The sequence below is a fragment of the Rhinatrema bivittatum genome, chromosome 7 (assembly GCF_901001135.1).
Source record: "Rhinatrema bivittatum chromosome 7, aRhiBiv1.1, whole genome shotgun sequence".
In the NCBI taxonomy this organism is placed as follows: Eukaryota; Metazoa; Chordata; class Amphibia; order Gymnophiona; family Rhinatrematidae; genus Rhinatrema; species Rhinatrema bivittatum.
The window spans coordinates 25295594-25320734 of NC_042621.1; the positions used below are offsets into that span (position 1 = coordinate 25295594).

The 25141-nt window shown below is 42.8% G+C and overlaps 1 protein-coding gene across 1 annotated transcript in view; it reads right to left on the minus strand.

Moving 5' to 3' along the window:
* The window catches only part of CDH11 (cadherin 11), a gene marked incomplete in the record, with an annotated part of 315442 nt that overhangs the window by 50573 nt on the left and 239728 nt on the right, over positions 1–25141 (minus strand). The window contains 1 exon segment of the mRNA XM_029608176.1: positions 9593–9887. Coding sequence (XP_029464036.1) covers positions 9593–9887 — 295 coding nt within the window.

Genomic DNA, 25141 nt, shown 5'->3' on the forward strand with positions numbered 1-25141 from the left:
TGCCCTTACCATATGACAGGGGCTATCCATGCCATTGGTTGGCCCCTGTCACATGATAGGAGCAATGGATGGCCGGCGTCATATTTAAAAATGGCACGGGCCATCCATTGCTCCTGACGGATAAGAAAATATTTACGATATTTTCATCCATCAGAAAAACGATTCACATCCCTACTATGCAGTCAGGTGATTTACTACTTCTTCAGTTTGTCAACAGGCCCTACCACTTCATCTAGGTTTACTTTGATTTGGTTCAGTCCATCTGAATCATTACCCATGAAAACCTTCTCCGGAACAGGTATCTCCCCAACATCCTCTCCAGTAAACACTGATGCAAAGAAATTGTTTAATCTTTCCGTGATGGCCTTATCTTCTCTAAGAACCCCTTAACCCCTCGATCATCTAACAGTCCAAACTGACTCTCACAGGCTGTTTGTTTCAAATATAGTTTAAAAAGATTTTACTGTGAGTTTTTGCTTCTATCGCCAACTTCTTTTCAATTCTCTCTTAGCCTGTCTTATCAATGTCTTACATTTAACTTGCCAACGTTTATGCTTTATCGAATTTTCTTCTGTTGGACTCTTCTTCCAATTTTTGAATGAAGATCTTTTGGCTAAAAGAGCATCTTTCACCTCACCTTTTAACTATGCCGGTAATCATTTTGCTTTCCTTCAACCTTTCTTAATGTGTGGAATACATCTGGACTGTGCTTCTAGGATGGTATTTTTTAACAATGTTCACTCCTCTTGCCACACCTTTTACCTTTGAAGCTGCTCCTTTCAGTTTCTTTCTAACTATTTTTCTCATTTTATCAAAATTTCCCTTTCGAAAGTTTAGCACTAGAGCCATGGATTTGCTTACTGTCCCCCTTCCAGTCATTAATTCAAATTTGATCATATTAAGATCACTATTGCCAAGCGGCTCCACCAACTTACCTCTCTCATCAAATCCTGTGCTCCACTGAGAATTAGATCTAAAATTGCTTCCCTCTCTCATTGGTTCCTGAACCAATTGCTCCATAAAACTGTCATTTCTTCCATCTAGGAACTTTATCTCACTAGCATGCCTTTATGTTTCACATATCCAGTCAATATTGGGGTAATTGAAATCTCCCATTATTACTGCACTACCAATTTGGTTAGCTTCCCTAATTTCTCTTAGCATTTCACTGTCCGTCTCACCATCTTGGCCAGGTGGATGGTAGTATACTCCTATCACTATGCTCTTCCCCAATGGGGCTGATGCAAAAACGTGCTGAAAGCGGGCACTGTGTGTTCAGCGTCCACTTTCATAATGCATCCCCCAGGCACCTCGCCTGGGGGCGCAATGCAATATTTAAATTAGGACTCAAGCTGTCGAGGAGGTGCTAGGGGCGATTGCACGCCCCTAGCAACTCCTTGACAGCGCGAGCCAGAGAGAGGTCCACTGTCAGTGGCTGTCCGCCGATTAAGAAAACAGATGCTGAATTTATCAATGTCCCCTTTTGCTAACCAGCACACATACAGAGGCGAGGAAAATGGACGCTGATAAATTCAGCGTTTATTCTCCTTGACTATGGGCTCCAGAAGGAGTTAATAAATCAATATTAAAGTGTGTGGCACTTAATATTAATTTATTCACTCCTTCACTTCTTGCCGATTAGTTAGCACCCATACAACCCACGTCCAATGCGGAGTGAAAACTAATAGCGCTCATCACATGCAAATGCATGTGAATGAAGCTATTAGCTATACACTCCCTATTAAAAAACAAAACAAAACTGTGCATCTAGGACGTCAATTGCTGAGCGCTACTAAAAGTAGGACAGAAAAGCAGAAAAATCTGCTTTTCTGTACTGCCTCCTAATTAATATCCTTGGAATATTAAGTAGGAGGAACAAATCTTTAAAAAAATAATTTTAAAAAAGCTCTGGCAGGGGTTAGAAAAATGGACGATGATAAATCCAGCGTCCATTCTCAAAACCTGACCACCAGCACCAGAAGGAATTGTGCCGGTAGTCAGGTTTTCACTGCTATGCATTCTACTTCTCCCATCTTACTTCTGAGACTTCTGGCATTAGCATACAAACATTTCAAAGTGTGTTTGTGTTTGTATTTTCATTCTGCTTTCTAATTGATAGGGATAAATTGGAATCTTTTAGCTCAGGTGAGTTTTTAATTACAGGCACTTGGATTACTTTTCATATTAATGGAACTTCACTGTTGGGATGCCCTAATTCTAATGCATCATTAGTATTCTTTGAAGATACCTCTCTCTGAACCATGCGCTGCTGAACGACTGTCGGCTTTCCCCTTTGTTCTAGTTTAAAAGCTGCTCTATCTTCTTTTTAAAGGTTAGCACCAGCAGTCTGGTTCCACCCTGGTTAAGGTGGAGCCCATCCCTTCGGAAGAGACTCCTCCTTCCCTAAAAGGTTCCCCAGTTCCTTACAGAAAGAAAGATAGATAGATACATATTAGGGATGTGAATCGTTTTAGGACGATTAAAATTATCGTCCGATAATTTTAATATCGTCTTAAACCGTTATGGAACACAATACAATACAGATTCTAACGATTTATCGTTATAAATCGTTAGAATCGTGAGCCGGCACACAAAACCCCCCTAAACCCCCCCCCGACCCTTTAAATTAAATCCCCCGCCCTCCCGAACCCCCCCCCCAATAACTTAAATAACCTGCGGGTCCAGCGGCGGTCCGGAACGGCAGCGGTCCGGAACGGGCTCCTGCTCCTGAATCTTGTCGTCTTCAGCCGGCGCCATTTTCCAAAATGGCGCCGAAAAATGGCGGCGGCCATAGACGAAAAAGATTGGACGGCAGGAGGTCCTTCCGGACCCCCGCTGGACTTTTGGCAAGTCTCGTGGGGGTCAGGAGGCCCCCCACAAGCTGGCCAAAAGTTCCTGGAGGTCCAGCGGGGGTCAGGGAGCGATTTCCCGCCGCGAATCGTTTTCGTACGGAAAATGGCGCCAGCAGGAGATCGACTGCAGGAGGTCGTTCAGCGAGGGTTCCGGCGCCTCGCTGAACGACCTCCTGCAGTCGATCTCCTGCCGGCGCCATTTTCCGTACGAAAACGATTCGCGGCGGGAAATCGCTCCCTGACCCCCGCTGGACCTCAGGAACTTTTGGCCAGCTTGTGGGGGGCCTCCTGACCCCCACGAGACTTGCCAAAAGTCCAGCGGGGGTCCGGAAGGACCTCTGCCGTCCAATCTTTTTCGTCTATGGCCGCCGCCATTTTTCGGCGCCATTTTGGAAAATGGCGCCGGCTGAAGACGACAAGATTCAGGAGCAGGAGCCCGTTCCGGGACCGCTGCCGTTCCGGACCGCCGCTGGACCCGCAGGTTATTTAAGTTATTTGGGGGGGGGGTTCGGGAGGGTGGGGGATTTAATTTAAAGGGTCGGGGGTGGGTTTTAGGGGGTTTAATGTGCCGGTTTTTTCGATTTTTCGATTTTTAACGATTTTTAACGATTTTTCACGATATTTTACCCCCCCAAACGGCAACAATACGATTCCCTCCCCCTCCCAGCCGAAATCGATCGTTAAGACGATCGAGGACACGATTCACATCCCTAATAGATATAGATAGATAAGAGATATATAGATAGATCAATAGCTAGATAAAAGATAGATAGATCTAAATTCCTGTAAAAATTGATGGGTAAAAAAGAATTCACCTACCTCTATGAAGTTCAATGCTGCCCCCACGCAATTCTTTTTTTTTTTATCCCCCCCCCCCCCCCCAAACACACACACCTTTTCAGGTTACATTCTTTCTTCCTCAGACCCCCATCCTTAGCTCAGGATAGGCATATGGATATCTGGCTGATCTACGCTCCACTTTGCCCTGCATGTGAGGGATGGCGTGCTCTATTTGCAGTGAGTGCAAGCATGTAGTTTGTATTGGGACTCACACAAACATCACAACTATCATATTTATTGGGTCATTCATCAATCCACATTAGGGCTCTAATGTGTATTATATCATGTAGGGATGTGAATCGGTTTTTTGACGATTTAAAATATTGTCCGATATATTTTAAATCGTCAAAAATCGTTAGAGGCGATATTTAATAGGAATTCCCCCGATTTATCGTCAAAAATCGTAAATCGGGGGAAGGGGGAGGGGAAGGGGGAGGGCGGGAAAACCGGCACACTAAAACAACCCTAAAACCCACCCCGACCCTTTAAAATAAATCCCCCACCCTCTCGAACCCCCCCAAAATGTCTTAAATTACCTGGGGTCCAGTGGGGGATCCCATTGTGATCTTCCACTCTCGGGCCACGGGTGCGTTGATATAAATGGCGCCGGCGCTACCTTTGCCCTGTCATATGACAGGGCAAAGGTAGCACCGGCACCATTTTGCTTCCTGTCCCCCGACGTCACGAGCGTAGGAGATTGCTCCCGGACCCCCACTGGACCCCCAGGGATTTTGGCCAGTTGGGGGGGCCTCCTAACCCCCACAAGACTTCCCAAAAGTCCAGCGGGGGTCCGGGAACAACCTCCTGCACTCGAATCGTGCTGCCGGCCATATTGCAAAATGGCGCCGGCCGTACGGCAACACGATTCGAGTGCAGGAGGTTGTTCCCGGACCCCCAGAGACTTTTGGCAAGTCTTGTGGGGGTCAGGAGGCCCCCCCAACTGGCCAAAAGTCCCTGGGGGTCCAGCGGGGGTCCGGGAGCAATCTCCTACGCTCGTGACGTCGGGTGACAGGAAGCAAAATGGAGCCGGCGCTACCTTTGCCCTCTCTTATGACAGGGCAAAGGTAGCACCGGCACCATTTTTATCAACGCACCCGTGGCCCGAGAGTGGAAGATCACAATGGGACCCCCCCCCACTGGACCCCAGGTAATTTAAAACATTTTGGGGGGGTTCGGGAGGGTGGGGGATTTATTTTAAAGGGTCGGGGTGGGATTTAGGGATGTTTTAGTGTGCCGGTTTTCCCGCCCTCCCCCTTCCCCTCCCCCTTCCCCCGATTTACAATTTTTGACGATAAATCGGGGGAATTCCTATTAAATATCGCCTCTAACGATTTTTGACGATTTCAAATATATCGGACGATATTTTAAATCGTCAAAAAATGCAAAAATGGCGCCGGCCATACGGCAACACGATTCGAGTGCAGGAGGTCGTTCCCGGACCCCCGCTGGACTTTTGGCAAGTCTTGTGGGGGTCAGGAGGCCCCCCCAAGCTGGCCAAAAGTCCCTGGGGGTCCAGCGGGGGTCTGGGAGCGATCTCCTACGCTCGTGACGTCGAGGGATAGGCGCCATTTTCTATCAACGCACCCGTAGCCCGAGAGTGGAAGATCACAACGGGACCCCCCCCACTGGACCCCAGGTAATTTAAGACATTTGGGGGGAGTTCGGGAGGGTGGGGGATTTATTTTAAAGGGTCGGGGTGGGATTTAGGGATGTTTTAGTGTGCCGGTTTTCCCGCCCTCCCCGATTTACGATTTACACGATATTTACAAAAACAAAACCGCGACGATTCGATTCCCTCCCCCCCAGCCGAAATTGATCGTTAAGACGATCGATCACATGATACACATCTCTAATATCATGTATATTGCACAATATATGTGATATTTTGCATTTCTCCACCCACCTATATCTTTCCCTATTACAATAACTTTCTTTGTATGCAATGTGCATGCACTATTTGTATGAATATTACAAATGCATGCAAAGAAGGTCATTGCTAGGCAATTTGCTGCAAATATTTTATGTGGATATAACTTGGAGAGCCAGAGGTGGGGTAGGGGGTCTTTGCTATGGAGGGCTAGGGGTGGGGGGATGGGGAGGGGGCAGAGGGAGAGGGGGAGAGGAAGTGGGACTTTGCTGTCAGAAAGCTGGGAGAAGAGGGAGAGGGGACTTTGCCTTCGGGGTGGTCAGGGGGTCTTGTCAGGTGGGCAGACCCCCTCCTCCATCCCTCCATCCCTTGGCCTCAGGGGGCCAAGGGATGGAGGGATGGAGGAGGGGGTCTTTGCTGTTGCCAGGGCTGATGAGATGGGGAATTTGCCTTTGGGGGGCCGGGGTGGTGAGGGGATCTTGTTCTTGGGGATGTGGAGGGTGGGAATGGGGGTAATGTAAATGCACCTCGGGGGGGGGGGGGGGGGGGCTACTGAGGGGCTTGGACATCAGGGTGGCCCCACTGTGCACATAATTAAAACATTTTTTTCTATTTTGGGGGAGTTGTGCTGCCTCAACACAGGGGTCAGCACTGACCACCGCTCATCCTTCCCATTTGGCTGTCTTTTATTTTTGGGGGGACAGCGGCCCTTTAAGATGATGGAGGTCCCATGAGGTTGGGGCCCTGACATGTTAAAAGGTCACTGGCTGCATTCTTTTGTCTCATAGTATATGGCCGCAACACAAAAGAAAGCACCATAGAACCACAATGCTTTTTCAGAGGGGCCCCACTATTGCAGTGCTCCCCCTGCAATAGTGGGAATTCTCCTGCAAAAAAATATAACAGCTTGATGAATCTAGGCCATAGATAGATAGAAGATATACAATATATAGATCAAGATAAATAGATATATCACAATTCTAATTGACATTAAAGGAAAGGAAAGGAAAAAGATCTCTTGGTCCATTCTAAAGTGCATGTCTGGGTATTGAGATTGAAATTTATGAATCTTCCTTTATAAGGACAATAATAGAGGGTAATAGTCTTTGTAGTGAAATAATGTTTTTCTATTGAGGTTAATTTTCAGTGGTCTGCAGATGGTAAATTCTGAATGTACAAAGTACATTCAAAGTGGACTTCTGCACATAATTGAAAATTAGTGGGCATATGCCAAATTTAGTATGGCGTATGTGCACGCACACTCACATTTGCTCATTAGCTGGTGAAATTGTGTGTCAGTAGATTTGCATGTATACTTCCAGAATTGGGTTGATAAAACAAGGAGGTAGGCGATCTAAAAAATACTGCAGAACTCAGTTGCCAGAATCCTTACGGGAAAAAAAAGAAACAAACACATTACACCCATTTTAACCTCTCTTCACTGGCTTCCTATTTCTGCACGAATTACCTACAAATCTATGACCATCATTCATAAAATCTTAAATGATGATCTTCATGGACTAAAAGGCTTAAACATTACCCCCCAAAACCCACAAAGAAACCTACGCTCTAACAACACAGGATTCCTAAACATCCCCACCTTAAGAGACGCTCATCTTTCAACTATGCGAGAAAGAGCATTTTCCATTGCTTCCCCCAAACTTGGAACACCCCTACCCATAGAACTGAGGACCCAGCACATCCAAAAAACATTTAAAAAAGACCTAAACACATTTTTATTCCACAAACTCTATTCTAACTATCTGACACCTGATCATCCCGGCACTCAACAGAACTCGCAAGCATAATCCTCCTCCTTCATGCTCTCCTGATGTACCCTCCTTTTCTACCCCTCCCTGCTCACTCCCTTGATCCGTTAAGTTCTTTGAAAATGTTCTCCACAATATTCTGTTATTCAACGACTAAGAAAATATGTTGTTCACAAAACCCTACTGTTCCCAACTACTATGTTAACTCCATTTGATTGTAAGATAATTGCATATGTTGGATGATAATTGCAGATTTGTAAACCGTTATGATGGCTCTACTGAATAACGGTATATAAAACCCTACAAATAAATAAATAAATAAATAAATAAATAAATAAATAAATAAACAAACAATAGATGCCAGGTAATGTCCATTAAGATGCTTTATTAGGAGACTCATATATCCAATATAAAATTGCCCAACTCAGGCCGAGTTTCGCCCCCCTCTCATGGGGGCTGCCTCAGGGGCTACAATAAACAAATAACGATAATGACTAACACTGCGAAACATACATAACTCATAAAAACCATAGAATCAAATAAGAACTAAAAGGTAACAAATGGATTGAACAGTGTGTGCAACATTTAAAATGAAACATACAAATTGAATAACATGTGTCATGCAAGTGTAGCACGTAATTATATCCAGAATGTAATCACATAACAAGAATAGATGATTTTACCTGTATGAGAATGTCTTATGTAAATATAAAGATGATCTTTTGCCAATTAAATTTTCTGAAAAACTGTAAAAAATGTATGTGTGTTATTAACAAATCAGGGTTATAAGACTGTGAACTGTATAAAAAAAATGATTTTTAAATTTTTTTTCATAAAGTCAACTGAAAAATGTGAATAAATAAATGCAAAATATTGATACCCAACAATTATTACTATGAAATGACATACCTATTTTAAAATACATGCCAAAAATCTAGTTTTGTGATTATAAACCTTTTATTCAAGCATTTTTTCCATTGGTGGCATGATCAATGATTTTTGGCATATATTTTAAAATAGGTATGTCATTTCATAGTAATAATTGTTGGGTATCAATATTTTGCATTTATTTATTCATATTTTTCAGTTGACTTTACGAAAAAAAATTAAAAAATGTTTTACATAGTTCACAGTCTTATAACCCTGATTTGTTAATAACACACATACATTTTTTACAGTTTTTCAGAAAATTTAATTGGCAAAAGATCATCTCTATATTTATATAAGACATTCTCATACAGGTAAAATCATCTATTCTTGTTATGTGATTACATTCTAGCTATAATTACATGCTACACTTGCATGACACATGTTATTCAATTTGTATGTTTCATTTTAAATGTTGCACACACTGTTCAATCCATTTGTTACCTTTTAGTTCTTATTTGATTCTATGATTTTTGTGAGTTATGTATGTTTCGCAGTGTTAGTCATTATCGTTATTTGTTTATTGTAGCCCTTGAGGCAGCCCCCAAGAGAGGGGGGCGAAACTCGGCCTGAGTCGGGCATTTTTATATTGGATATATGAGTTTCCTAATAAAGCATCTTAATGGACATTACCTGGCATCTATTGTTTATGTTACTTCCAGAATTGGAAAGTATGTGTGCAAATGCTATCCCAATCCCAGTTCCCCCTCCCCCAGGAATGCTTCTTTACAGTATGTGTAAAAGTACACGTGGTATGGCATCAACACATTCTTTTATGCATAGTACCCTCTCCAGGCAATTTTCTGAAGCCCAGTTATGTGCAGAAAACCACATTTTATCTAGCACATTTTCCATTTTTAAAAATAATAAACATATCATGTTCCCTATTTAATTCATTTAAAAGTTTTAGCATCAGAAAAACATGTGAACAGAATTGTGGATGGTGGCTATTTCTGTGGTGGGTAAAAAAGATTTCTCTTTAACTTCTGTTTGCTTCTCAGTGGTAAATTCTGTTAACCTATTGAATATTTGCAGAAATCACAGTCAATGAAGAACATAAACCAACAATCTAATAATGAAAGATCAGATTGAAAATGAAATCCTTATCCATCATGTATAGCCTATGAAAGAATTTGTGAATCATGAGATTTCTAAAAATGTAACTTGACTATAAACACAATAAGTAGTCTAGACATTGTATATAATTGAAAACGAGTTGATACACCTCAAGATATGATTTAAGGCACACAATATATTAAACAGATACTAACTTATACTGGACTATGGCTTATTCATTGTAAAGTAGAAGCATGACTAATATTATCAATTGTACATACCCACATTGGACATCTCTGGCACAGTGGCATGGTAGTTTTCATGCAAGAATTCAGGAGGGTTATCGTTTATATCTTGAACTTTAACAATGAACTCAGATGGTGGTTCCAAAGGTTGATTGGTGTCTCTGTCTACAGCTTGTGCCATTAGAGTATACTGGGCTCTCTCTTCCCGGTCCAATGTCTTTGTTGCGTGGATGTTCCCTGATTTGTCATCAATAACAAAAATGGTTCCCGCTCCTTCACCTGAGAGAATGTATTTAATTTTGCCATCTCCAGAATCAACGTCTGAGTGGAGCTATTAAAAATATACAAAAAGTAACTAATATTGTAATTAGGCATCAAATCGTATGATCTATTGTACTACGTACATTTTCAGAAATATTGTGTTCAGAATTAGAGGTTGCTATTCAAAAGGTTTTTCTTTTGGCTAACTTCAGGATTTATCCAGACAAACCTTGTCATTTCAATTTTCATTCCTGCTGACTGAAACCTGCATAAAATGTAGCTGAACAATAAAAGAGACAGTGTGGGAGCATTTCTGGGGAGCGGGTAAACCTTGAGGAGTAGATCTTAAAAAAATACACGCGCGTACTTTTGTTCGCGCAACTGGCGCGAACAAAAGTAAGCCAGATTTTAAAAGATACGCGCGTTGCCGCACGTATCTTTTAAAATCCGGGGTCGGCGCGCGCAAGGCTGTGCAAAATCGGCAGCCTGCATGCGCCGAGCCGCGCAGCCTGCCTCCGTTCCCTCCGAGGCTGCTCCGAAATCGGAGCGGCCTCGGAGGGAACTTTCCTTCCGCATCCCCCCACCTTCCCCTCCCTTCCCCTATCTAACCCACCCCCCAGCCCTACCCAAATCCCCCCCACCTTTGTTGTACAAGTTACGCCTGCTTGAAGCAGGCGTAACTTGTGTGCGCCGCCTCGTCAGCCCCCGGCACAGGCCGCAGTGCCGGGGGACTTGGGACCGCCCTCCCGGTCCACCCCCGAAGCCTTGCCACGCCCCTGGACCCGCCTCGGACCGCCCCCTGACCCAAGGCACGCCCCCAGGACACGCCCCCGGTCTTCGGCCATGTCCCAGACACGCCCCCTCCCGCCCCTTTTACGAAGCCCCGGGACTTACGCGCGTCCCGGGGCTTTACGCATGCCGGCGGCCTATGCAAAATAGGTGTGCCGGAGCACAGGGCTTTTAAAATCTACCGCTGACTGTTTAGCAGATTCTCATTGCTGGCTGGCAAAATTTACCTGATTAACTATGGTCAACCAAATAGTAGGCCAAAGGTATCATGACAACTTTTGTATTTAATCTTTAACTGGATATTTAGCCTGACTTTATCCAAGGTGAATATACAGACAGTTTTCTTTGTCCACACATGGCCAGTTAAATATCAGACCCTAAAATGTTTAATAATATATTCAAGACCTTTAAACCTAAGGAATAATAAAGCACAGCTGGATTTCTATAGGATAGACACTGATTGATTCATATCTATTCAAGGACAATGGTTTCTTTTTGTACTGAAGAACCGTGCTTTTTGATATCTGCTCATCCAGTTTGGTGAAATACAAGTGATGTGCATATGTTCAGGAGGCATCCATAATGGTAATGCATTTTATCTTTCTATTAAGTAAGTGCAAGAATGAATAAGAGCACTGCAGTTGTGAGCATCTACCATTAACACACTGATGTACAATAGGAAATTAACCAGCAGCTTCCAAAGCCTGACACTTGAGATGTGCAGCAGGGACAGATTTGTCCCATTCGGTATTCATACTCGTCGGGACCCAAATCCATTGCATCTGTTCTCGGGGGACCCTGATCCGTTCATTAGTTACATATGTATTTGTTTCCCAAAAATAAACTCATCCCAACCCTTTAAATTTAATTTACCAACCCCCACCCTCCTGACTCCCCCAAGACTTGCCAAAAGTCAATGGTGGTCCAGTGGGGGGTCCGGAGTGATCTCCTGCACTCAGGCCATCGGCTGCCAGTATTCAAAATGGCGCCGATAGCCTTTTCCCTTACTATGTCAAAGGGGCTAATGGTGCCATTGGTCGGCCCCTGTGACATAGTAAGGGCAAAGGCTATCGGCGCCATTTTGAATACCGGCAGCTGACGGCCCAAGTGAAGGAGATCACTCCAGGACCCCTGCTGGACCACCAGGGACTTTTGGTAAGTCTTGGGGGGGGGACTTGGGGGGGACTCCTGTCCTCCTGACCTCCCCAAGACTTGCCAAAAGTCCCTGGTGGTTCGGCAGGGGTCCTGGAGCGATCTCCTGCAATCGGGCCGTCATATGCCAGTATTCAAAATGGCGCCGATAGCCTTTGCCCTTACTACGTCGCAGGGGCTATCGGCGCCATTTTTCATACCGGCAGCCGACAGCCCAAGTGCAGGAGATTGCTTGAGGACCCCCGCTGGACCACCAGGGACTTTTGGCAAGTCTTGGGGGGTCAGGAGGGTGGGGGTTTATTCTTTAGTGATATGTTGTATTCGCTGGGGTTCGCCATACGTTTCGTGACCCCCATGAATACAACAAATATGGCATATATACGTTGCAAACGAATGCACACCCCTACCTGACACGCTTCACCTCAGATGCAATGTAACAGTCCTTAAGTTTAATACCATCGTTCCAGTTGCACAAGCATTGCATTATGGCAGAACCTAAGAGGTAGGTTTTTTAAAGCCTTGCTTGTGCAAAAATGGCCACATACGTGCTTAAGTGGGCCTCATGGGAGCTACCCAAATTTAAGTAGCCGGGAAGGGCATGCATCCAGGAAAAGTAGGAGGAAAAGGGGCAGGGCATGTGCATTCCAGAACTGATGCACATAACCCCTAATTCCCTCAGCCAGCACACGTAACTTTGCTACAGTAAGCAACTGAGGGAGACAGAGAGAATTCTAGACCATACAAGCAGTGAAAAAGAGTCAATTTGCACAATGCAGCTAGTAGAAACTGCAGTGTACAAATCAGCTCCTCTTGTTAGAATTTTCATCGCATATAGGGGTACATTTTAAAAGAGAGCGCGCGCGTGTACTTTTGTTCGCACATCAGGCGCGAACAAAAGTACGCTGGATTTTATAAGATACGCGCATAGCCGCGCGTATCTTATAAAATCCGGGGTCGGCGCGCGCAAGGAGGTGCACATTTGTGCAACTTGTGCGCGCCGAGCCCTGCGCGCGCTGCCCGTTCCCTTCCCCTATCTAACCCACCCCCCCCCGGCCCTATCTAGACCCCCCCTACCTTTATCGGAGAAGTTAATACTGCCTCCGGGCAGTAGTAACTTACGCGCGCTGTGTCGGGGCACTCGGCCACGCCCCCGGACCGCCCACCACCCCCGGACATGCCCCCGATCCCTAACCGTGCCCCCTGGCCACGCCCCCGACCGCCCCTTTTTGCAAGCCCTGGGACATACGCGCGTCCCGGGGCTTGCGCTCGCCACCGAGCCTATGCAAAATAGTCTCGGCGCGCGCAGGGGGGGGTTTGGGGTAGGTTTTCAGGGGATACGCACGTATCTTACACACGTACCCCTTTGAAAATCTACCCCATAAGGTCTAAAATTCTTTAATGATGTCAATTTTACAATGAATACTTCTGAATTATGTCTGTAACACCACTTACCCTAATCTCAACCCACCTACTGAAAACGCATCTCAAATTAAAGTGCCCATTATAATGGTCCATATATAGAGTACCAGACTGAGTCCTATAAAGATTCTCTCGCTCTAAAGATACTGTGTATCTGTGGGTGCACACGCAGCCCTTTTAAAATCTACCCATAAGCCTACAGATGCCATGACTCTTATCTTCTAAGATAACAAATAAAGAAAAGCACTACACTAAAAGGACTGCCAAGTTAATACAGAATAGCTGCGAAAAATATAAAACTAAGAGGATTAATGTGGAGAAAGACTAAATGTGATATGTTTAATATTGCATGCACTGCAATCACAGAAAGAGTGATCCAGCAAACTATAAGCAACTCAGATCTAGCTAAGGGTAAATACCAAATGCTGTCAGAAAAAGAATATTTCACTTTCTTAATCACGACCAATGCTAGAAAGCTTTAGGACTGAGGCCTTCAGAATGTGACTGCATGGGGAGAAATGCTATAATTAGAGATGGAAATTCCATGGAAATTTTGAATTGAGGAGAAACAATCAGGAAGAAATATGAAAACTGGGAAATAGATGATTGCACTTCAGTAGCAATATAGTACATGGTATATAACATGCATTAAATATTTTTGCTTGAATAATTATGAAGAAATTTGATACACAGAATATATATTAAAAGCAATATTACAAAATATGAACAAGCATACATTTATTTAAAATGGGTCATAGGCTTTGACAACTTATTGTTATAACCATTAAACATGTGGAGAACTATATGTTCAACATGGAATCTGTTGAAAGCTGTACCTTGTAAGTCTTATTTTACTAAAAAATGTAAAGCTTTCTTCAATTTCAAAATCTCCTGGATCAGAGAGCCCCAAACATATGAGCCTCAGATTTAGGAAACTCGGTGTGTTCTTTAGCACACTCACTTAATGCACTATTTCTCTTCTGTGCAGATATTTTCACACATCTGTGCTATGCATATAATTAGATTACATGGGTAGTAAAGCTAATTTTTAGTGAGGTAGTTAAAACATGTGTGCTAATTTTTAGCACATTATTTTAGCATTACTATTATTATATTGGACCCATAGTACATTTAGAGCCAACTATTAAAGCAACTCTGTAAGGGAACTATTGTCTTATGTGAGGTATCCAGTAAAATATAAAACCATTGTTAGCCATTTCAGTATCCCTATCGGGGATTCATTTGTGGTAAAATGATGTGGAACAGTGTTCCAGTTTTTTGGTTTTTTTTACAGTGTTATACTTTTTTATTATAATCTTCTGGTTCTTTTCACATTTTTTAAATAGAAAAGCAATATTGAAAACTTTATCAGTGTTAAACTAATTTTTAATCATATGCAAATTTTGTAACCATTTAAAAAAGTTACCATGTTTGAAATCAAGTAATGAGAATTGCGGAAATAGGAGTTGTTGATGGATTGCAAATAGTAATTTGTATGCATATCTACCCAAACAGAACAAATCTCAACTAGGTAGACTGGATATAGGCCATTCTGCACTCTATGTGCCATTATTTATTAAATTACTGTATAACTGTGTGAGAACTAAGAGGGATGTGCATTTGTTCATAATGAATTCCAAAAATGCAGTGAATGAGGCCATATTTTATTGTTTTCCGAATGAAACAAACCAAAATAGTTTCCTATGAAAATACCTAAACTTTTTGGGTATTTTGGTATTTGTAGCACTTTTAAAAATCAAGCCTCCACTAGTCCTAGCTTGGCCTCCTGGCCAAAAGATTTCCTGGTGCTTAGGCTAGTGCCAGGCCTAGTGTCAAGACCTAGGCCTAGGGTATTAGGTAATTCTTTCTTGTTTAGTGGTTTTTTGTTTTTGTTTTTTTTGGTTTGGAAATGATCCAAATTAAAAAACAACATTAAACAATCTGAATAAAGCAACAACAACAAAAAGAACCAAACTGAAAATTTTGGGTTGTACATCCACTTTCTATTTAAGAGCAAATTAAGGTATGATTCTTTCTAATATGCATTAAAAGAATCTGTCTTGCCTTTGACATAAAGCTTCTTGTGCTCAATCAACTCACACAGTGGATATCTAACATAAAGCTGGATAGCAGCTGAATGATCATGGGGTGATTTCCAGTGACAATAATGCAAGATCTCCTAATTCTGTTCTTGTCAAGGCACTGACCTGGCATGGCTTGAATTGATAAATATATCCAAAGCAGAAAGCCTGTGAGGGAGTCAGTTGGACCGTTAGATGATCGAGGGGTTAAAGGGGCACTTAGAGAAGATAAGGCCATCACAGAAAGATTAAATGATTTCTTTGCTTCGGTATATACTGAAGAGGATGTTGGGGAGGCACCCGTACTGGAGAAGGTTTTCATGGGTAATGATTCAGATGGACTGAACCAAATTACGGTGAACCTAGAAGTAGGGATGTGAATCGTATTTCTGATGATTGAAAATATTGTACGATATTTTCAAAGTCGTCAGAAATCGGGGGCTCCCCGAAACCGATAGGAAAACCCCATGAAATTGTTTGTGGAGTTCTCTTATCATTTTGCGGGAGGGCGGGAAAAACGGCACACAAAAACAACCCCTAAACCTACCCCGACCCTTTAAAACAGCTCCCTTAGCTTCCCCGACCCCCCCCCAAACCTTTTGAAATTACCTGGTGGTCCAGTGGGGGTCCCGGGAGCGATATCCCACTCTCGGGCCATCGGCTGCCACTAATAAAAATAGCGCTGATGGCCCTTTGCTCTTACCATGTGACAGGGTATCCGTGCCATTGGCCGGCCCCTGTTACATGGTAGGAGTAATGCACGGCCGGCGCCATCTTTAAAAATGGCGTGAGCCATCCAGTGCTCCTACCATGTGACAGGGGCTGGCCAATGGCATGGATACCCTGTCACATGGTAAGGGCAAAGGGCCATCGGCACCATTTTTATTAGTGGCAGCCGACGGCCCGAGAGCGGGAAATCGCTCATGGGACCCCCCGGACCACCAGGTAATTTTAAAATGTTTTTTTGGGGGGGTCAGGAGGGTGGGGGAAGCTAAGGGAGCTGTTTTAAAGGGTCGGGTGGGTTTTTTGTTTATCGGCTCGGGCGCAGCCGATAAAAAAAAACCCGATTGGACTGCATGAAAAAAAATTTCATGATGTGAATCGGAACCAGAATCAGAACCGATTCTGGTTCCGATTCACATCTGTACCTAGAAGATATGGTAGGCCTGATTGATAAACTGAAGAGTAGTAAATCACCTGGACCGGATGGTATACACCCCAGAGTTCTGAAAGAACTCAAAAATGAAATTTCAGACCTATTAGTAAAAATTTGTAACCTATCATTAAAATCATCCATTGTACCTGAAGACTGGAGAATAGCTAAAGTAACATCATTTAAAAAGGGCTCCAGGGGCGATCTGGGAAACTACAGACCGGTTAGCCTGACTTCACTGCCAGGAAAAATAGTAGAAAGTGTTCTATACAGCAAAATCACAGAACCTATAGAAAGACATGGTTTAATGGAACAAAGTCAGCATGGCTTTATCCAAGGCAAGTCGTGCCTCACAAATCTGCTTCACTTTTTTGAACGAGTTAATAAAGATGTAGATAAAGGTGAACCAGTAGATATAGTGTACTTGGATTTTCAGAAGGTGTTTGACAAAGTTCCTCACGAGAGGCTTCTAGGAAAAGTAAAAAGTCATGGGATAGGTGGCGATGTCCTTTCGTGGATTACAAACTGGCTAAAAGACAGGAAACAGAGACTAGGATTAAATGGACAATTTTCTCAGTGGAAGGGTTTAGGCAGTGGAGTGCCTCAGGGATCTGTAATGGGACCCTTACTTTTCAAAATATTTATAAATGATCTGGAAAGAAATACGACGAGTCTTGCGGGAAGACATTGTGAGACTGGAAAATTGGGCATCGAAATGGCAGATGAAATTTAATATGGATAAGTGCAAGGTGATGCATATAGGGAAAAATAACCCATGCTATAGTTACACAATGTTAGGTTCCATATTAGGTGCTACAACCCAAGAAAGAGATCTAGGCGTCATAGTGGATAACACATTGAAATTGTTGGTGCAGTGTGCTGTAGCAGTCAAAAAAGCAAACAGAATGTTGGGAATTATTAGAAAGGGAATGGTGAATAAAACGGAAAATATCATAATGCCTCTGTATTGCTCCATGGTGAGACCGCACCTTGAATACTGTGTACAATTCTGCTCGCTGCATCTCAAAAAAGATATAATTGTGATGGAGAAGGTACAGAGAAGGGCTACCAAAATGATAAAGGGAATGGAGCAGCTCCCCTATGAGGAAAGACTAAAGAAGTTAGGACATTTCAGCTTGGAGAAGAGACGGCTGAGGGGGGATATGATAGAGGTGTTTAAAATCATGAGAGGTCTAGAACGGGTAGATGTGAATCGGTTTTTTACTCTTTCAGATAATAGAAAGACTAGGGGGCACTCCATGAAGTTAGCATGGGGCACATTTAAAAGTAATCGGAGAAAGTTATTTTTTACTCAACGCAGAATTAAACTCTGGAATTTGTTGCCAGAGGATGTGGTTAGTGCAGTTAGTATAGCTGTGTTTAAAAAAGGATTGGATAAGTTCTTGGAGGAGAAGTCGATTACCTGCTATTAATTGAGTTGACTTAAGAGAATAGCCACTGCCATTAGCAATGGTAACATGGGATAGACTTAGTTTTTGGGTACTTACCAGGTTCTTATGGCCTGGATTGGCCACTGTTGGAAACAGGATGCTGGGCTTGATGGACCCTTGGTCTGACCCAGTATGGTATGTTCTTATGTTCTTATGATATGTGAAGGTTCCTGGGCTTCTCTTCCCCAGGTGAACTAGCTACAAGATACTGCTGAAGGTCAACTATAGGAATCAGCTCTGTGGGTACAGTTAATGCTTTAGCACCCCCAGTATTGAAAAAACTCATTCACTGTGTCCAGGAAGAGATAATTTGTGTTCCTGTGTAGCTGTATCTGACTTATGTTTTGTTACCCAACTGGTTCAGTGTACTATGTTTGTTTCTAGTTGTTCCAGCAGGAGCCCAGGCCCTTGTCTCTTTTTCCTTTTGTTGGCATCCTGACCAATGATCCTAATGTGTGCAACAACCATGTATCAGACCTCCTGCAGCTATACACAGCCCAAACCTGGCCTCATATTCTGCTGTACCATTGTCATTCAGCACCTGGCCATATTCCATTTGACAGAATATAATGCTGGTTTACATATAAAACCAAACCAGAAGATTCTGTGTACATGTGAGTAACAGAGTTGAATGTATCAAGAGGTCAGCACCAGAAGTATTATAGTCTAACCAACCATAACTCTGTGGATCAAACTATAAGATCAGTCCCCATAGCTAACTTGAAGTAGGTGGTATGATTAACAGGACCAGAAATCATCTTAAACCATGATGATACATCACCAGCTGTATGTTGTTTCATGTTAGTAACCAAACAGCCCATGATTTGGGATCAAAATATAGCTGCAAGATCACCTCCAGCATTGGTACCTGGCACACACCTTTTACACAGAACAAATGCATCTGGTGAACTTCACCCTACCTCACTGTTTAAGGTTGACACACTAGGAGATAAGGAGAGCACCATCTTTCACAGGAGTATTTTGCAGGCATTTCATGCGTGCACAGACTGAATCATCTGCCTTGACAGGCTTTGCCAAATACTTGGCTTATCATGGGTTTAGACTTACAGAGCTAATGAAATCTGACACATCCTGAAAGCTACGGATCTTGGAGATTTGCATGCAGGAAAACTATCAGAAACCTAGACATTGTTGGAAGTGAAATGCTTGACCAGTTGGTAAAACAACAGGGGAATAAAGGCTGAAAGAATATTAAGAGGTTCGGGACGGTACCTATAAATATAAATAGTCCTGCAGCAGGACTGAAAATAGCATGGGTAAGGAGAGGCTAGAGGAGTACAACAACAGTTCAGAGGATATAAAAAGTACATTCTTCAAGATAACTGATAATTTTCCTACAATCTCAAATAAAGAACTTCAAAACTGAGTCAGCCAAAACTGACCTATATCTGTCAGGTCTCAGTTACTTAAGACACTGCTCATGTAGTGAATCCCTCCGTGGAGAAATTGCTAGATGACCTGCAAGAGAAATGGATCTCACAAAGGCCAAAATATAAAGAGGAGAATCAAATTGCTTCTCTTTGAAATATGTGGATTAGTATTGGCAGTACTGATAGTAGAATAGCTACTTAACAACAATCTGACACAGTCAAGTGTTACAGTGATAGAAAAGTAGTGCTGGGTGACATATGCAACCAAACCAGATGCTTCTGTGTATATGTGAGCATCAGAGTTCTAATCATCAAGAGGTCAAAATAGCCTGACCAGTAGTATTTTATTCCAACGGATCAGAACCCTGTGAATCAAGCTATAAGATCAGTCCCCACAGGTAACCTGAAGCAGATGGTATAGGTAACACGACCAGAAATCTTCTTAAGCCATAATGGCATATCACCAGGTGTATGTAACTCTTATAAACTCTTTGCAGGTTAGGTTGTTGGTGTGTTGTTTTGGATCTGATATACAGTTAAATAACAGTAGTATCTACTACTAAAGCCACGAAGAAGTATCCTGTATACCAGTGTTTCCCAACCAGTGGTCTTGCCTTCACATCTAATCAGGGGTGCCATGGAAAATTCACTACCGCCTGATGCTCATAGCCAGGCTGGCCTTTGGACTCTGCTCTCAGCACCTCACAGTGACAAGAGGCAACTGTGGTGGATCTTAAACAAGTAGGAGCTACTTTCTTAGAACATGTGTCATGCATGCATCTTTCTAACCACAGCATGAACCCTGGCATGTAGTAATTAATGGGCAGCAAGCAGAGCATGGATAATGGGGCTCCACAATGTGCAGCAAACACATTGCACACAGTACTTCTTTATGCTCCTCCTCCTGAGCCTCCTTCTTTGAGAGCTTCCAGCCTCTGTCTTACCCCAAGGCTGAGTGAGATGGGGAGAGTGTCCACTGAGTTATGGATGTGGCTCTCTTTGAGTGTTGGAAGCAGCAGCAGCAGTGGCGGAGCTCTAGCAGACACTTGAGGCAGTCAAAGTTACTAACTGAGCCAGCTGTCTATACTACACCAACTTCTCCTTTCTCAGACACTTGTATTTAGAAGGACTTCATGTGTGTTTCTCCAATCCCTCTCTCCCCTTGTTTTAAAATTTGGAAGAGAGATTGGTGGAGCTTTCATTACTTCTGCAGCTCATATGAGTCCTCCCCATATCTGCACTGTCTGTTCCATGGAGGCTTGTGTGCCACACAATATTTTTGTTAATATAGCTGTGTTTTCAGGCTCGAAAAGGTTGGGGAAACCCTGCTGTAAACACTGAATGTCATGTGTTTTTGTTATGTTGCCACCCAGTGGTTGTAATGAAAAATTGCATTTGTAGGTTTACTCTGTGTATATCAAAACACATTTAGGCCAATGCAAAATCCACGCAGGAAAAATGAGTGCTCAAGATTGAGTGCCCGCTTTCCTAATGCATGCCATCCACCTCTCCCGGGCACGCAATGCAGTAGGCTATTGAACCGCTGCGTTAAAAAGGAAGCACTAGGGGAAATTTTGCATCCCAAGTGCCTCCTCAGCATGGGGCGCCCAGATGATGTCAATGCAGTCTAAGAGCAAGATGCCTAAAATATCTGCTCAGATTTACAAGCATCCGTTTTCCTAACCTAGCCATCAAGATATTTTTTTTCAAGTTGCTGCTTTCTATGGTTCCTCTGATTTAATTTTGCTACGATATTAAATCAGAGGAACCACAGAAAAGCAGTATTTTCTACTTCTCTGTTCATCTTTTGGGGCTCCTCAAGACTTAACACCAACTCTGGAGCTGGCGTTAATTTTTGAAGTTTAAAATGTGCATGTCGAGCACACAGTTATTTTTTCAATCAGTGATACTAGCTAATAGCCTCATCAACATGGCATTTACATGTGATGAGTGCTATTAGCTACACCCTGGTTTGGATGCACGTTTTGGTTGCACTGATCCTCTTATTGCATTATTGGGACTTGTATCCAAAATGTGCATTCAACCATGAGTTAATCCTGCACTAGCCTGAGCACACGGGATTTCATTGGCCTGATTATAACGTTTCCTTGGATTGGTTAATTCTAGGGCAGGAAGCTGTATATTTTGGAGGATATAACTTCAGTGTATGAGAACCTTCCATTTTTGACAGTACATAAGCCTAGGCTTCCTGTTATCTTTCTAAGGAAGCATTACTTTTTCACATGGTTCAGCTAAGCAATCAAAGAAGGTCTCAATCCATCTATAGCATAGTAAAGAGACGTTCTAGTTAATTCTTGTTTCAATTTCAACCTCTGATAAAGTCTGTGGTTCCCAGTTTGTATTTTCAATAATGTTTTTTATGGCATTTAAGAACTGGCCTGTCTTGGTATATGATATTGAATAAGAGCTTAGCTATCTCTAAGTACCATGATGTGTGGCAAGGATCAAATACTTACTTCATGATCTAAAAATGGCTTCTCAACTACTTTCTGAGTATTGTCTTGATTGAAATGCCAAAATATGAACTGTTATTGGCACTGAAGTACTGTGATCTAATGATACAATGTTATTCATCATCATCTTGATTAAAGCTTGTAAGGCAATCAAGTCAATATCACTTAATTGACTTTTTTCTTGCCAGACTAAATAAAGATTTGTTTAAATGGGTTAAATCCACAATGTTTCTAATGCTCTTGGCAATGTATGACCTTTCATCAAATTAGGCTATAAAATTCAAAGGACATAAAAGATATTAAATGACCTGATTAGAAATATACTTCTCCTTCTTGTATAAATCACATTACATCCATTTTATTAATATGATATTTCAGCGATATTGTCTGACAAAAAGACCATCTCCCAGACAGTGACAAGAGGAAAGGTCAGCAGACAAAAAGTAAAACCAAGGGATATACTCTACACTGTTCATATTTCTAAGGACATGCACTGCAGAAGGTATCATTTTGAACAGAACTCTATGTTTTAAAATAAATATTCTATAAAGTAACAGAGGTTGATTCACTGATTTCATTGCTGGAAAGGAGCTGAAGATGAATATCTATTCATGAACATTAGCAAAGAAAATAGTTGGTATTCAAAGATGCAGTGGGGGCTGCATGAGAGGATGAATAGTGAATTGAGCACAAATGAGCAAACAATGAAGCACAACATGATCACTCTGCTCTAAGCTGCTGACTGCATTAACTGGCTCATTTCCCTATGCCTAGGCTCAACTCCCTTTTCAGACATGTGAAGTCATTTCAGTGACATTGGTACCCTATAGATAAAAGTGGGGAAACCCACTGAGCATACATAGACCATGATGTCAATGCAGTCTAAGAGCAAGATGCCTAAAATATCTGTCTCCACACTATTTTTTATTTGCCTACTCTTTAAATAACATTACCCTTGGCTCCATGGGAATCAATGGAGAAAACCCTAGCACTCACACTCTCCAAAAAATGTCTTAGTAAGCTTCAGTAAATGAGAACATACTGACATTTAAAGTCAGCATGTACCTAAATGAAACAGAAACTACTTTTCCCATCTACACAATATTTATTATGCATCCTTCACTCACAGCTGTCCTCTCCATAAGACATATCATCCACAAGACACTAGCCATACACCTTTCTCTCAAACATTCCCATTCAAACTTCATAAGCTCACAACACTCTTCCATACACTTCAGCAAGGCTAGGGACACTGGCCACTGGAACATCTATTGCACACAAGGGCTCCATCATGTCATCACCTACCCTGCATCCTCAAAAGGCTTGACAAAATAGAGGTTGCACTGCCTTCATCCATCCCACTCTTGCAAGCATCCTAGCTCCTGCCAAAACAAGGCTATTATAATATTCATACTGACTGGCATAGTTGCTTATGGTAATGAATGCCCTGCATACTTCCTGCTGACATTGCTATGAGCAGGGCTGTATGGCATGCCACTACTCAAGGAGGGAAATGTGCCATGTGCAAACAACCAAATCTGGCCATTACAAGTTTTGTAATTTAGAGGCCCCTGAAGAAGCTTCCCACAAAGGATGATTTTTGATCTGTTGTGTAGGGCATGATTCTTCCCAGCTGATTATTACAATGATCTGTGCATTGGTTTACCCTCCTTCATATGAACTGCATGCAATTTGGCTGCCTCAAAATTCCACCACCCAGCTAATTATTGAACTTATTAGGGTACATATTTCACCAATGCTTTGCGGTTTACACTAGCTACCAGTAGTTCGCTATAAGGTAGCCTGTCTGGTCTTTAAAATAACTTGTTTAGAGAAATTACCACGACTAGTGGAGACCCTTGAGAGATCGTTCTCGGTTGCTGCTTCCTAATTATGGAACACCTTGCCAGTAATCTTGCATCTAACAACTTGTAAAAAATATTTTAAAAAGCAGCTGAAGACCTTTTTATTTTAGCTGGCTTTCCCTTTCATTGCCCGAGTTAGTCAAATTTTTGGAGACGTAATTACGTCATTTTTTTGGAGCTGTTATATGTTGCCATTCTTATTGTTGTAAGTTGTCTGTTTTAATTTTTAGAAATGTTTATCTTGGAAACTAACAAAGCTAAAGTTTTTTAGTGACACGTAAATATTTTAATGAAATGAATGGACACATCTGGAAGCCAAAGAGCATATCATGAAAGAGCATATGATGCCTCTCTGCTATGCTTAAGCAGCATATATGGAGCCCAATCTATACTGGTAAAGCACCACAGTATGAGAAGCAGGATTCCTATCAATAGACATGAGATTACACAAATGTGAGCAGAAGTATACATTTTACTCCTGGGAGAATTCTGCACCAAAAAATTTAAAATTCTGCTCACAAAAACTGAAAATTCTGCAAAATTCTGCAAACTTTATATTGGTCAAAATAACAATTTACATGACAGTCTAAATAACTACATTTTAAATTATTACAGAAAAAAAGTTGTTACTTAAAGTTGCAGAATTTTAAATATTTTGAGCAGAATTTCCCTAGAAATTCACTGTAAGAGTGTCCCTTCCACTCGCTCTCCTTCCTCCCCTGGCCACTTTGCCCTCTCAGGTCCCAACTCCTCCACCTGCCAATATCTCTCCCCTTTACCTCTAGGCTCAACCCCTTCCACTCTATTGCCAGTCCCAGACTTTTACCCTGTTCTCAGTACTGTCCCTCACACAGGCTTCCTCTGTCCCTCCCTCTCTCACACACATGCTCCCTCTCTCTAATACCCATACACACATCCTCATACAGGCTCCCTCACATACACAATCCCTTCACACAGGCTAGCACCCTCACATACACACAGTCCCTTTTTCATACAAACAATCTCCCAATCTCTCACACACATACTCACTCCTTCACAATCTCCTCATATAGGCTCCCTCTCTCTGAAACCCACACTTGAGCATCCCCCCAGTCCCCTCTTTTACTTCCCATGCTCTCTCTCTCCCTCCTGCTCTGTCACCCTCCCCTCTGTTCCTTACATAGGCTCCCTCTCTGAAACCTACAAGCATCCTCCCCACTCCCCTTCTTATCAACCAAGCTGCCTCTCACCCTCCCCCACACCCCCTCTCCTCTCTCACACACACATTCTCTCTCACCGGCATGCCATGGGATGCGCTCCATTTGCAGCGAAGATGAAGGCCCGGGTGCGCCGTTCGCAGCACACGGGGGCCTTTCCTTTTCACTGCGAACGGCGCTCAGGGCCTTCATCTTCGCTGTGAACGGAGCGTGTCCCGTGTGCCGCGGGACGCACTCTGTTCGCAGCATGCCAGGGTCTCATCTGCTATTTTCTGTCATGCTGAGATGCCCCCACTCTCGCGATGGCCGCTGTCCGTGCACTTCCGGTTTTGGAGGGAGGAAACCAGCGAGGC